The 13,116-nt window shown below is 36.0% G+C and overlaps 1 protein-coding gene across 4 annotated transcripts in view; it reads left to right on the top strand.

Moving 5' to 3' along the window:
• Positions 1–5,721, top strand: part of HMGCLL1 (3-hydroxy-3-methylglutaryl-CoA lyase like 1) — a 152,530-nt gene extending 146,809 nt beyond the window's left edge. For all 4 annotated transcript variants that reach the window (XM_024248534.3, XM_054557653.2, XM_024248532.3 and 1 more), the window contains one exon: positions 2,893–5,721. In XM_024248534.3, the coding sequence (XP_024104302.2) occupies positions 2,893–2,994 (102 nt within the window). In that variant the 3' untranslated portion in view covers positions 2,995–5,721. The remainder of the gene's footprint in view (positions 1–2,892) is intronic.
• The last annotated feature ends 7,395 nt before the right edge of the window (positions 5,722–13,116 follow it).

Genomic DNA, 13,116 nt, shown 5'->3' with positions numbered 1-13,116 from the left:
CTTCTAGTCTACAGTTCTATACCATTTTATTCCTCACTTCTACTCCTTGCTCAGGTTTTCACTACCACATGAAATGGCCTTATGCCTCATATTCCATTTGGCCTGGAAAGTAAGACACCACCATCCTAAAAATAAGCCGTCTAGCATCTCCCTGCCTATCCCCCAGGTCAAACTGTTAGGTCCCATTCCTCAGTGTTTTCATGTTTTCCTCTGAACTTACCACAAGGTTATATAATTATCTTGTTTGTGTGTCTAGCTTCCCATGCAACCACAGAGCAATTATGACAGCTTATTCATACTTTATACTTGGTGCCTGTGGCATAAAGATGCTCCATAAATATTTATTGAAAGACTGATTTCACTTGGCACTAAACACCAACAGCTGTTGCCCATAAACACCAAAAGCTATTGCCTATTTTCTCTGGTTAGAAATGAATGTTATTTCATTTACATCGTATCTTAATCATTTATATCAGAAGCTAATTACATAAAATGAGCATAAATAGCTCCTTTCTTAGAGATTTAGATGACTGAATTGAACTCCATAGCTGATAGCTGATGCTTAATATATGCCAGTTATGTTCCATAATTCTGGAGTCCAAATGCAAATATATCAAGTCTATTCCTAAAAATTTCACCATCCAAGGGTTGCTACATTGAGTAGCTGCCACAATTCAACTAGTCACCCAAGGCAACAAACCAAGATTCTCTATAGAATTTAATCCCACTATGGATTCCATGTCCAATCAGTTACCAAGAGTTGCTAATTTGACTTTAAAATATTTTGGTTGTTTGTCCTTCCCTTTCTACCTCTGCTATGACTACATTGATGCAGGTCTGCATCTGTTTCCTGGGTGTTCATCCTATATACTGGTCGCTGGCTCCAGACTTGCCTTTAAATCTATCCTCCATGCTACCATCAAAGGGTTACACCTAACATATAAGTATGAATAGGCTCTACTTCTGCTTGAGCACGGATCAGTGGATTCTAATTTCCTGAAAGCAAGCCTGTGCTCTATCACATAATCTGACCTATTATTACCTTTTCCAGGGTTAATGGTATATTTTACCTTTATCCATATATGCCATGGATATTTAAGATATCTTGGACTGCTCTTCTCTCTGCCTGCATACAGTGCCCCATACATCTTCCATCCTCTTTTATACTTTTTGTATAAACCTCGGGTCAGGCTTTACCCTTCTTGGCACTTTTTCCTGATGCATTCCTTTCTGCATTTTTTTTTCCTCAGTGGGTTGGTGGCCTCACATCTCTGCCTCCATAATAACCTGGGCATATCTCTATTTGTGGCTTTAACTATGGTACAGAATTTTCTGTTGTGAGTCCACATTGCTTGCTTGACCTTGAAGGCAGAAACCACATTCTACGTGAGGTTCTTGAAACTCCGGAATCTATCATGGTACATGAGACATATTTAAGCACCTGATAAATGATTTAAGAATACATGCAGTGTTGTTTCATAATGATATCTACTGATTAAATAAAATGGTAGAGAAAAGCCAAAACAAAATTATTCTTCGGTGCGATATCAACAAATTCTACTGTATAATCGTGACAAATGGAATTACTGAAAAAAGAAGAAAGACATTAATGACAAAAATCTTTCTATCAACCCTTGCTGGATGTAATTTATAAGTGAAAGGCACCTGAAGTTAATTGTTTACAGAATTTAAGTTTCATTGGATTAAGGATGTTAAACAGATACTCCACGTAAAGCCATTACCACGACAAAACCAAATTTCTCAAACCAAAGCAAATGTTAGTATCCTGAAAACAACTTTGTAATACAAAGACATCATGAAAATAATTTACAAGTATCATTTTACAAAATATTTTTAATTCTTAAAGAGATAAGTAATTAGCTATATCGAAATGTCTCCAATTTCTAAAATGATATTCATTGTTATGAAAAGCCCCTATGAGTTTTTATACTTGTCTATTTTATGAAAGTGACAAGTTTCCATAGATATTAAAAAGTACTTTATAATAGCAAGGAAAACTGAATATTTTCAATTTTAAGCCCACATTCATTCTAGTCCATATTGAGGGGGAACATAGAAGCTTATGAAATGCCACTTAAGGGCAACTTTGTGCTTAACCCACTTAATGCTTTGCCTCCTCCTGTGACAATAAAAGTGCTGGATGGAAACTCTGATAGTGACCCTTTCATTACACCAAAGCCAAGAGCATGCCCTGAACTTGGCCTTTATACCCAACTGCATATCTGTCATCCATGGATTTACCTGAGCTTTTGTTGATCCTATTTATACTTTCAGACAGTACAACCTCTCAGGCAAACAAGTCCCGGATGTGTACTAAATATCACTTCATTTTATTTCTCTTGCAACTACCTCCTTCAATATCATACTAGTAATAGTATTTCTGACTTTGGTTTGAAAAATATATATGTATATATATGCATTCACCTTTTCTGTAATCCTTATGGCTTTTTCATTTCTTCATATAGTAAAGAGGATAGTTTTTTTTCTAAGTCAGTTCTTATCTATAAACTACTCCAAAACATTATTTTGATTGTCCTTCACTGATGCTTTGTCAACTGTTTTTGTAGTTCCATTATTGTCCTTCCTAGACTCTAGATACCAGCCTGAATTATGATGTTTTTCAAGTGTGCCTACCTATATTATTATACAAGGGTCAGATTCAAGATATGCTGTAATAAAGCAGAAAAATCTAAAATGTTAACAACATTATTCATGAAAACAATGTTGCCCCAAAATTGATAATGACCAATACCACTTTGTTTAGTAATTTTAAATGGTTAAGTAACTACTAATAAAATTTAAAAGGCTATGTTTTATCTTTTTTCTGTCTAATCCTTCTGTCTTCCTGATATTCCTTCTTTTCCTCACCAGGGTGTGAACCTATACAAAGTGATGGAAGCTGGTGACTTTATTTGTAAAGCTGTGAATAAAACCACAAACTCTAAAGTAGCACAAGCCTCCTTCAATGCTTGATTTGAATGGATTTATGACATACAGTTGAGAAGATCAATTTCAGCTACAATACTCATCTGAAAATCATTAATGTCAACTTGCTCTGATATGTGAAGTAATGGACAAGAGTGGGAAAAAAGAGATCCTTTTCAAAAAGATTATAACTGCATAGATTAAGTCAACAAAATGCAATATCAGTCATCAGGTAAATTGCAAGCTGAGGATAAATAATAAAACTTGTCATACTTTTGAACTTGGAAAAAAGTTTCTTTTGCTCTCATAGAAATAACTTTTTAATTTAATAGATGGGAAAATTGACTTCATATTTCCCCAAGTATCAAATACTGTGTTCATACTTAATCAAGCAGGCTTAACACTGTGTACATATTGTCAGTAGTTTATGAGCTCCTGCATAGTATTCAGAGTGTGTGGTCTCAATATTATGTATTATGCCTCTGGATCTCAACTATTCATTTGCCAAGTCAGTTATGTTATGGACCAAAAGCCAAATCTCCATCTGACCCTACATAATTTTAGCAATAGAACTTTTATATTTCGAGTATGGCTAACATCTGTTAACCATTTCAGTGACTTTATCTGGTTCCAAGAGGCTGTGGCCAATGGCAAGATGCCATATCCTGGAAACATATTACGACCTCCCATGTTTGTTACATGCATCCAGTATACTATACTTTACCTATCATCAATTATAATAAAAACCAGCATGGTGTTACTCAACTATTGAGAAATTGTAACCTATTATTTTTGTCCTGATGTCTAAATTGCAGTGATAAGAATAGGTTGGTACATGTATCATAATCTACCTTTATAATTTTCAGATCACTTTCAAATTGCCCAAGGAAATATTGTGATCCTAAGAATATTAAGATAATTTTAGGTTAATGAAATACCTATTTTCCTTTGATTCATGGTGCTTTGATTACCCACATTATTTTTTGGTGTATTCTTTAGTGGTTATTTTAAAAGTTGAAGTGGCTGAAATTTTGTCTATTGTCCTAGAATTGATTGCCAGAAATTGCAAGATGTAATATATCAAAGTCAGGGATGAGGAGCAGGAGGACTATTCAAGATAAACTTCTGTAACCTAGGCAAATTTTATGGGGGCAGTATTATTACACATGGATCTGAAATGTCAGTTCTAGTATTTAGAGAGACTTCTCTAATAATACCGGGTGATATTATCTTTGAGTAAATTTGAATATAAATTGAAACATAAAAATGAGTATTGTGAACTTTCTAGGAAATATTCATTAAAACCATTGAAATAAAAATAAATTCAAGAAAGTAAGAGAAGTACGGATTATGTTGCACAGTTCTGGAGCAGGAATACTGAGAGCAATTCTCTGTTTTGGGGTTAATGTTTGGGGGTTGGGGGAAATGCAGGGAGCAGACAAAAATCAAAGCTGGTTATGAATCTTTTTCAGTTACATCTCCCTGTGCATCTCTCTTCATGAAGCACATGACCCTGCACACTGGCAGTAATGGGACACCTGCAATTAGCATGTACAGCTGGATAGGTACCCCATATTCTGAGGAGACTGACTTCCTATCTCTTACCAAGCTATGCAGTTCTTAATTTGAGATATTTAGAAAAGCATCTCTTGTTACAAACTGCCTATAGTAACAACTAAGGGGATGATGGGAAAGCATTGCTGTTTTGAAATGAAAACCATGGACTTTGGAAGGCAGAGCAGGTAGTCAGAAACTCCAAGTACAGTCTACAGCATGGTTACATAGCATCCATATCAGTGTACTGAGTCACTTCCATGAATACCTTGATGCTACTGAATCACATTTAGTATGAGAAAGCTTGTTGTAGGTATTTGGTATCCTTTCTCCACACAAACGATCTAAATCCCTTTGATAGTTTAAAGAGAGTTTCTTTTCTGGTTTTATTTTCTCCACCTTATTTATCCTTTGGCCTCTTCCTTCTCTATGTTTGACTGCAGACTCACAAATGCACAGTTGCCTTCATTCTTACAACTCAACATGTGGTCCAAGACCAGCAGGATCATCCCCTGGGACCTTTTGAGAAACAGAATCTAAGACTTCACTCCATACCCATTGCATCACAGTTTGCATTTTAAACAAGATCCTTACATGACTCATATGCACATTAACTTTGAGAGGCACTTGCCTATTTGATACCTCCTATTGGGTATGCAACAGGCATCTCGAGCTTCATATATATTCAAAATTCTTGTGCCATTTTTCACTTTGTACACTGTAGTCTACCACACTGTCTTCTCTCTGTTTTTGGAACAAGGCACACTCAGATCCATCTCAGGTCCTTTACCTTAGTTTTTTTCTCTGCCTGTTTTCCTGGCTCTTTCCCTGGGCATGATTGGCTCCCTCTTGTCATTGAGGTCTCAGCATGAATTTTACCTCCTTAATGAATCTTCCTGGACAACTCAGTTTAAAATAAGTCCTGTTACATTCTCTCACATCAACTCATTTAATTATTAATTAGAGAATTTTTACCTTCTTGTTTGTTTATTCTTTTCTTTTTCCAACAGAATATATACACCATGAGAGCAAGGGCTTTGCTATCTTCTTCACTCTTAGTTCCACAGTGCCTAGAACATAGTGCTAGGGTCTGGCACTAAATACCAATAAATGTTAGTTAGAGTGAAGAATAGAAACGGGTTTAATTCAGACATTTGGGAATTGAAGGAAGGAAACTATTCGGCATGAACTCTGTTTTCTGAATATATACATATATATTTCCTGAGCCCTTTATAGATTTTTGAGGTTTATTTGTTCCAGTTTATATGTTGAATGATTAAACTAAGGAATGAATGTATATATACACCAAAGAGGTTGTTAAGAAATGTTGGATAAACCAAAATTGTAAGGGAAATATGTATCTTTTTAAGCAGAATAAAGTAAAAATGAAACTGCTGGAATTGATAACAACAAATGGACAATATCAATAACAACAGAAACTTTCCTGAGGTAAAGAGGCAACAGCTATAATACGCAAATGATCAGCTTTGCTATGGGCATGCCATTGCTTTCTGTGTGTCTTACACATATGCACACGGGCACACACACTTGCATACATAATACACCATTCCAGATATGGCCAGAAAAATTTAGTTTTCTCAAACTTCTGTAACCTGTCTCTTCTCTTTCAAAGAAACAAGAACTGCATTGTGTATTTAAAAGTCCACTGTACGTGTCATCGAAGAAAAGCAAGCCTGTTATATCAACTGTCATCTATATTATTAAAAGATAAAAATTTCATAGTGACTTGATATGAAGACCTCATTACTTCAGTATTCCTTAAATTCCTTTAGTAATTTATAGGTGTTTCAGAGTCAAGTCTTAGCAGAGACATACTCTTAATTTTCTGTCGCTGATACATAAGCAAACTTATTCTCTGTGATCTCAATTCATGTTGTACATTAGATTAATCAGTGGATGATGGGACAGGCGTTTAACAATATTGATGCCTGAACTTCACCCTCAGATATTTTGATTTAATTGGTCTGGAGTAGTACTTCAAGCACCAGCATTTTTAAAAAAATGTATACAAGGCAATTCTCATGTGCAAGTTTAGATGAAAATCTCCAATTTAGAGCAAAGGTTTTGAAAGTGTAATCCCAGGAGCAGCAGCAACAGCAACATGGCCTGCTTTTCTCAGGAGCTTCATCCAGAGAAAACTGCATCGTCTCAGAGTCAGCTATAAAATCCAGATTGTGAATCTGTGTATACTACAGAGTTAAAGGACAGTAAGAGGACACCAACTGTATTGGCCAATCCTTGCCTTGCTATACCTAAGACTAGGTAATTTATAAGAAAAGAGGTTGAACCCATGGTTCTGCAGGCTGTACAGGAAGCATAGCACCAACATCTGCTTCTGAGACGGCCTCAGGAGGTTTTTACTCATGGTGGAAGGTGAAGCAAGAGCCAGCGCTTTACATGGCAAAAATAGGAGCAAGAGAGAGAATAGGGAGGAGGTACCACACTTTACAACAACTATCACCAGGACAGCACCAAAAGGATGTTAAACCATCCATTAGAAATCCACCCGGATGATCCAATCGCCTTCCACCAGGGCTCACCTCCAACACTGAGGGTTACAGTTCAACATGAGATTTAGAGGGAATACATATCCAAACTACATAACCAACTCATTAGAATTCAAATTAGGATTCACTAGAGATGCAAATTCTCAAACTCCAACATAGATGTACTAAATCAGAAGCTCTGGGTTAAGGCCCAGTAATCTGTGTTTTTATAGATCCTCCAGGGGATTCTGAGGAACCCTAAAGTTTGAGAATCACTGACCTTCTAAGGCAGTGATTTTACCACACTTGTAATTGGTAGAGGAGAAAAATGGAAACGATTTAGCTTATTGTATGCCCTATATTCACACAACAAAGCATCATTTTGAACTAGCACTCATATAATCCAAACAGGCATACATTTCCAGCCTACATTTCCAATGTGAACAGTGCTTTCAAGAGAGGAGTTGAGGTATAAAAACAGATGTCAATGTCCTCTGCCACATTCCTTCCCTTGACTGTTTCCCAGCTTCATAAGTTGTAAGAGGCATATGAATAGACTCATCATTAGGATTTTCTCCAGGAGGCTTGAGTCTGAGAAAAATTCCACCAGGGTTCTATCGATTCTTCTTTGGCACCAACTGATCTTAGGCTCTGGAAGCACACAATCCAGTTTTGAGTCTTGGCTCTATTACTCAATGGCTATGCAAACTTGTTCAATTTACCTAAGGTCTTTAAGCCTTATTTCAAACCTCACTTCCTTCACCTGTAAAACTCAGATGATAATAACCTTTATTTATACAACTATTGGAAGGATTTCATGAAATAATGCTTATAAGTGTTTGGCAAAGTGCCTGGTACTTAGAAAGTAATCACTAAATGTTAACAATCATAATTTTTATTATCCTTTCCTATAGCACTGCCACGGAGTGGAACTTCCCTTCCATTGAGAGTTAACAATTAGAGAGGCTTTCTTTCTATATCCTGTTCCATGTAAAGTGTGTGTTGTCTTAAAGGGCCTGCAATAATCCCCAAAAAGGCCGCTCGTCATCAAACTCCAGGACCACATAGTCTTAAATTGGCACCAGAGTCCCATGCTTTCCTTATTATGCTATACCCCTGAGGTATGTGTGCTGAGCTAATTCTTTTCTGTGTTTCATATGACAGTAGTTTGCTACAGAACTTGTTTTGAGACTTTTGCTGAGTACACTTATCTAAGAAATATCACAGTAGGCTTGGACTGTATATCCTGCATCATCTAAAGTGAAAAATTTCATGAACATTAGGAATTTGTTTCAGTCTTTTGGCAGTTGGACAGTTGAGCAGATAGATTTTGATATCTATTTTTATATGAGTTGTATTTATTTGGTGGACTACCTAGAAAGCTTCTGCTTTCTTCTTATTCTTCCTGGTTCCATTATAAAGTAGAACCGTGTCCTTAGTTGGAGTATTATTTTCTTCCATGAGGGTCGTCTTTCCTTTGACTTGAGCCATAGTATGAAACTTAAAAGGGATTATGCTCCTCTAGGAATTAAGAAGAAATAAATCAAAACTTCTGATGGTCATTCCATCTAAACTTTCCTTCTCCAGCTGGTTATTTAAAGCTCCTGTCATTAGTAAAGCAGAGCAAAATATCATAGGTAGCCAGCCAGACCATTATCCTGATTTATATGAATCCTGAAAAGGTGGCTTCAGTCAGAAGGTTTTCACAGTGACCTCTCACTATCTGTACACTAATACCAGTATATTGGATTGTTGGGCAGACATTCCAGCAGCATTCAGAGGGGTCCACAGAATTACAAGGAATCACTGCCTGCTTTTTGCAGTAGCTTCGTTTAGATAAAACCGAATTATCTGGTAGTCAGCTCACAAAATTTGTACTGTAAATGTGTGTATACTCCAGAGGTGAAGGGAAGCTGTAGAGTACCAATGTCTGTCTCCTTATAACAGCCTGTATGCTCAGTACCTATCACATTAGTATAAAGGAAAACATATCTATGGACCTTCCTTTAATGAAAGAACAGTATGTCTTTGTTTTTCTCAACTGTAAACATCTTCAAAGAATTTGAAGACCAAAGTAGTTCAGGTTAGAATTATGGGCATGAGGAAGAAGTGAGAAACATGTGATAACAAATGCTAAGAGCATAAGTGGGGATAGATGTGTTTCTGTAAGGGGTTTGTTCGTATATATAGAAGATATGTTCATCTAGACATTAAAAGCCTCTTAGTATTCTTCTACCTCATGGACTTTTTTTTTTTTTTTTTTACTTTTTTTTTTTTTGATACAGAATCTCACTCTGTCACCCAGGCTGGAGTGAAGCGGCAAGATGTCAGCTCACTGCAACCTCCGCCTCCTGGGTTCAAGTGATTCTCATGCCTCAGCCACCAAAGTAGCTGAGATTACAGGCATGCACCACCACACCTGAATAATTTTTGTATTTTTAGTAGAGACGAGGTTTTCCGTGTTGACCAGGCTGGTCTCAAACTCCTGACCTCGAGTGATCCTCCTGCCTCAGCCTCCCAAAGTGCTGTGATTACATGCATGAGCCACCTCACCCGGCTGGAAATTTTCTTTTACCACTAACTGATTAGGGGCTGTTCCCTGAACTTTCTGGATTTCTATAACAGTACACCATTTTTGTTGGGTATTTAATGTTTGCAGTCATGGTTGTCCTTCAAAGTTGTCATTTTGGGAAGCTATGCATTCATGTTAATGACATTATCTTTCAGAATTGGAATTACATTGAGTCTCTTCCATAAAAGAAACTGTCACTACTATAGAGTCATTTTGTTTTTATATTGTTCTAATATTGTTAACAAAGACAGTATTAACCATATTTTTCTTGTTAATTTAGTTAACATGTATTTATCAATTTATTTGTCTACTTTATTCACACCAGGTTTTTGTCCAAATGACATTCAGTTATTTCTAAAAATCAAATCCAGGCTGAAAAGGAAAAAACAAATTTCTACTTCCCAGGTAATTCAAAAGAATATGTCAAATGTTTCTAAGTCAATTTCAGTGAGCAGTAAATAAACACATTTGCTTTACTGGCAGAATGTTTGAATAGTTGTCTAGAGTTGCAAGGCAATAATTTTGAAAAGGTATCATTCACTTCTATATTAGTTTAAAAATCATATTTTACTTTTAAATTTCTTATAACCCATATATAATACCATGTTCTTTATCTAAATAAAGATGAACTATTAAATATATGTGATTCCCAGGTAAGTGAAGTTTCCACTTTATATCCCAACTCTTTAAAGAATAAACATTTCTGTAGGAAGTATTGTTGTGGTCAGACTTATCTTGTTTAAATCAGATATAACTTATTTTCCCCCAGTTTATAAGCTCTTTGTGGTACACAGGGCCAATCCTAATGTAGATTCTATATACTACCTAGTATAATTTCCTGGTATCTACTTCCACCCTCCCTTTCATCACCTCTGTTCAACCCCCCTCAAAACTAATCAATAGTTTTGAATTCCTTTCTTTCTTTAGATTCATTTCTTCTTCTCCCTGAAGTATCTTGTACTTACCCAGAACTTTCCCAAGGCAATTTGTTCAAATTTGATCACTCTTTTGTGTGATTATTTGCTATGTGTTAGTCTTGCTCACTTGACTATGAGCTTCTAAAATGCAGAGACTGTATAATATGTACCTGTATATCCCCAGTATTTCCGATGATGTCTAACACATTATAGCATTTCAAAAGTAATTAACATGACTTTGCTATCTTGAGATATTGGGAATGTTATTATAAGTTTTAGTAATAATTTTAGTAGCTATTGGGATGTGTATGGTAAAATATAAGCCCTGTTCTGAATAACCTAAATTATTCTGTTTTGAAAAGCTGTGCCTTTATTTTCCTGATTTGGGAGTGTACTTCCTCTTAAGGGACCTCTTGAAATTTTCCATTTTAATTACTATTTTAAATACCTGAAGATGGGGAGTCCTAGCAAAGAGTAAGTAGCCAAAATATAGCTGATGTTTGAACCACTCTTGCTAGACTAGTGTCACATACAAGATAATAAACTGTGAATAAATTTGTAAGTTCTTCTGAAAATAATTTAAATAGCACAAATACAAATCAGAGTTATTTGCCTATAAGATTCAGAATAATTTTGTTCATTAATTTAACAAATGTTTCTTGTGCGTATGTGTAAAATAAACCTTTTGCTACATTCTCACGTTTCAATGGTAAATAAGGCAGACACAATGCCTGTCTTGATGGATATTATACTGTAGTGCTGAGAAGGTAATTCAGTGCAAGTTTTGTGTGCACTCTGTAAGTTGACAGGTTTAGATGCACAGGTCAAATGACTAGATGCAACTGGGTAACTCTAAAGTATATCTGATGTACTTGACAGGGTCTTCCAGGTAAGACTTGTGGAGCCCAAGATCTAGACCAGCTTATATTATTGGGGATCAATGGTACTTAAGTGGAAAAATATAAAGGAGTTTCTAAAAGAATTTAGTTAAGCTTAATTATAGTTATTTCCGGCAAATTATATACTTCTATGTACTTGTCTATTTTTAGGCCAATTTCTATCTTCCTCAAGATTATTTATCTTGGTTTTGACTATTTGTCCTCAAATTCTAACATCTGTAGACAATCAGGTACTATTCATAGGTTTATAATATCAGTTCTCATATCTTTGCCACAACACCAAAGTTAAAGAGCATAATGTGCACACACACACAGACGACAAATTGAGACCCTGAAAGTCTAAGCCATTGACTACTTTATAAATTCCCATTCATTTCTTCATCATTTAAAAAATATTTATTGAGCACTTACTGTACAGTTAGGATTGTGTTTACCTGCAAGTAATAAGAATACAGAGTACATGGCTTCAGTTATTGTCCTAATGCCCTGTGTAACGAACACAGGTAACCACCGACAACTTTCAGGTCTCCTTCTCTTTCTGTGCTACATGTGATCAAGAAGGTAAGAAAGCCCAGGTACTCCCTCCATTGGTACTGGTGAGGAAGCTCAAACCACTACATGATCACCAGCAGGAAAGTTCAAACTATGCAGGAATCCTCACCTTGGCTTTATTCCCCAGCCAATAAAGCCCAGGGACACTCGCTCCTTCCTTCACTCAAGCTATTTTTGGATCTGCTTTGCTTTCTACCCTATTCTTTCCAGAAAGTTTAATACATGAGTAATTTACCTCTTCATACCCTCTTGGTATGTGTGTGGCATTATCAGTTTCAACATCTGAGCCAGTTTTGTGGGGAGGTCCATTCTGTCAATGTGAGTATTTGTAGCACTCTAAAATAAACGCCATCTTTCTGCTTCATCATCCTTGTTAGCTTGGGAACAGTTTAGCTTTCATCTTCGTACTAATTTCCTAACGGCTCCAAGATAGCTGCCACTCAAACTTTACATTTACGTTCAAGGTCAGAAGAAGGAACAATAGCAATCTTGCTGTCTATCTCAAATTATTGGTTTCCCAGGAATCCTGAGTTTCATTGGCCATAACTGTGTCACATCACAACTAATCACTTAGTTGTTACAGAGTTTGGGATTTCAAGAATTGTATTTAGGTGTATTGCCACACCAAACAAAATCATAATTCTATGTATGAAAATGGATGAGACTGAATCCTGGTAAAGCAACTGTTTAAGTCAACCTTACCAAGTAGGAGCAAGGATGTCCTATGTGCTAGGGATATAACAATGAATAAACTTATCAATGGTTCTTTATGGAATGGTCTAATGGGGGAATCACAGAAATTATGATACAATGACAATTGCACTTGTAATAAATGCTATGAAGGAGAAGTTCTTTCTCTAAGTTCATCTTTCTCTAAGAAGTTCATCTTTCTCTAAGTTCATTTTTCTCTAACTTGGGTATTGTAGCAAAGATCTGAGAACTGACGTTATAAATAAATCTATAAATGGTACATGATGGTCTATAGATGCTAGAATTTGAGGATAAATAGTGAGTCAAACCAAGATAAGTAATCTTAAGGAAGATAGATATTGACATAAAAAGCACAATTGCACTTGTAATAAGTGTTATGAAGGAGAAGTTCATCTTTCTTTAAATTCATCATATTCTCTAGAACATAACCAAACATGTCCATGCAAAGGACATGATTC

This window comes from Pongo abelii, chromosome 5, assembly GCF_028885655.2.
Source record: "Pongo abelii isolate AG06213 chromosome 5, NHGRI_mPonAbe1-v2.0_pri, whole genome shotgun sequence".
NCBI lineage: Eukaryota > Metazoa > Chordata > Mammalia > Primates > Hominidae > Pongo > Pongo abelii.
Note: the sequence above shows the minus strand (reverse complement) of the source record. Positions and strands in the feature narration are given on the sequence as shown.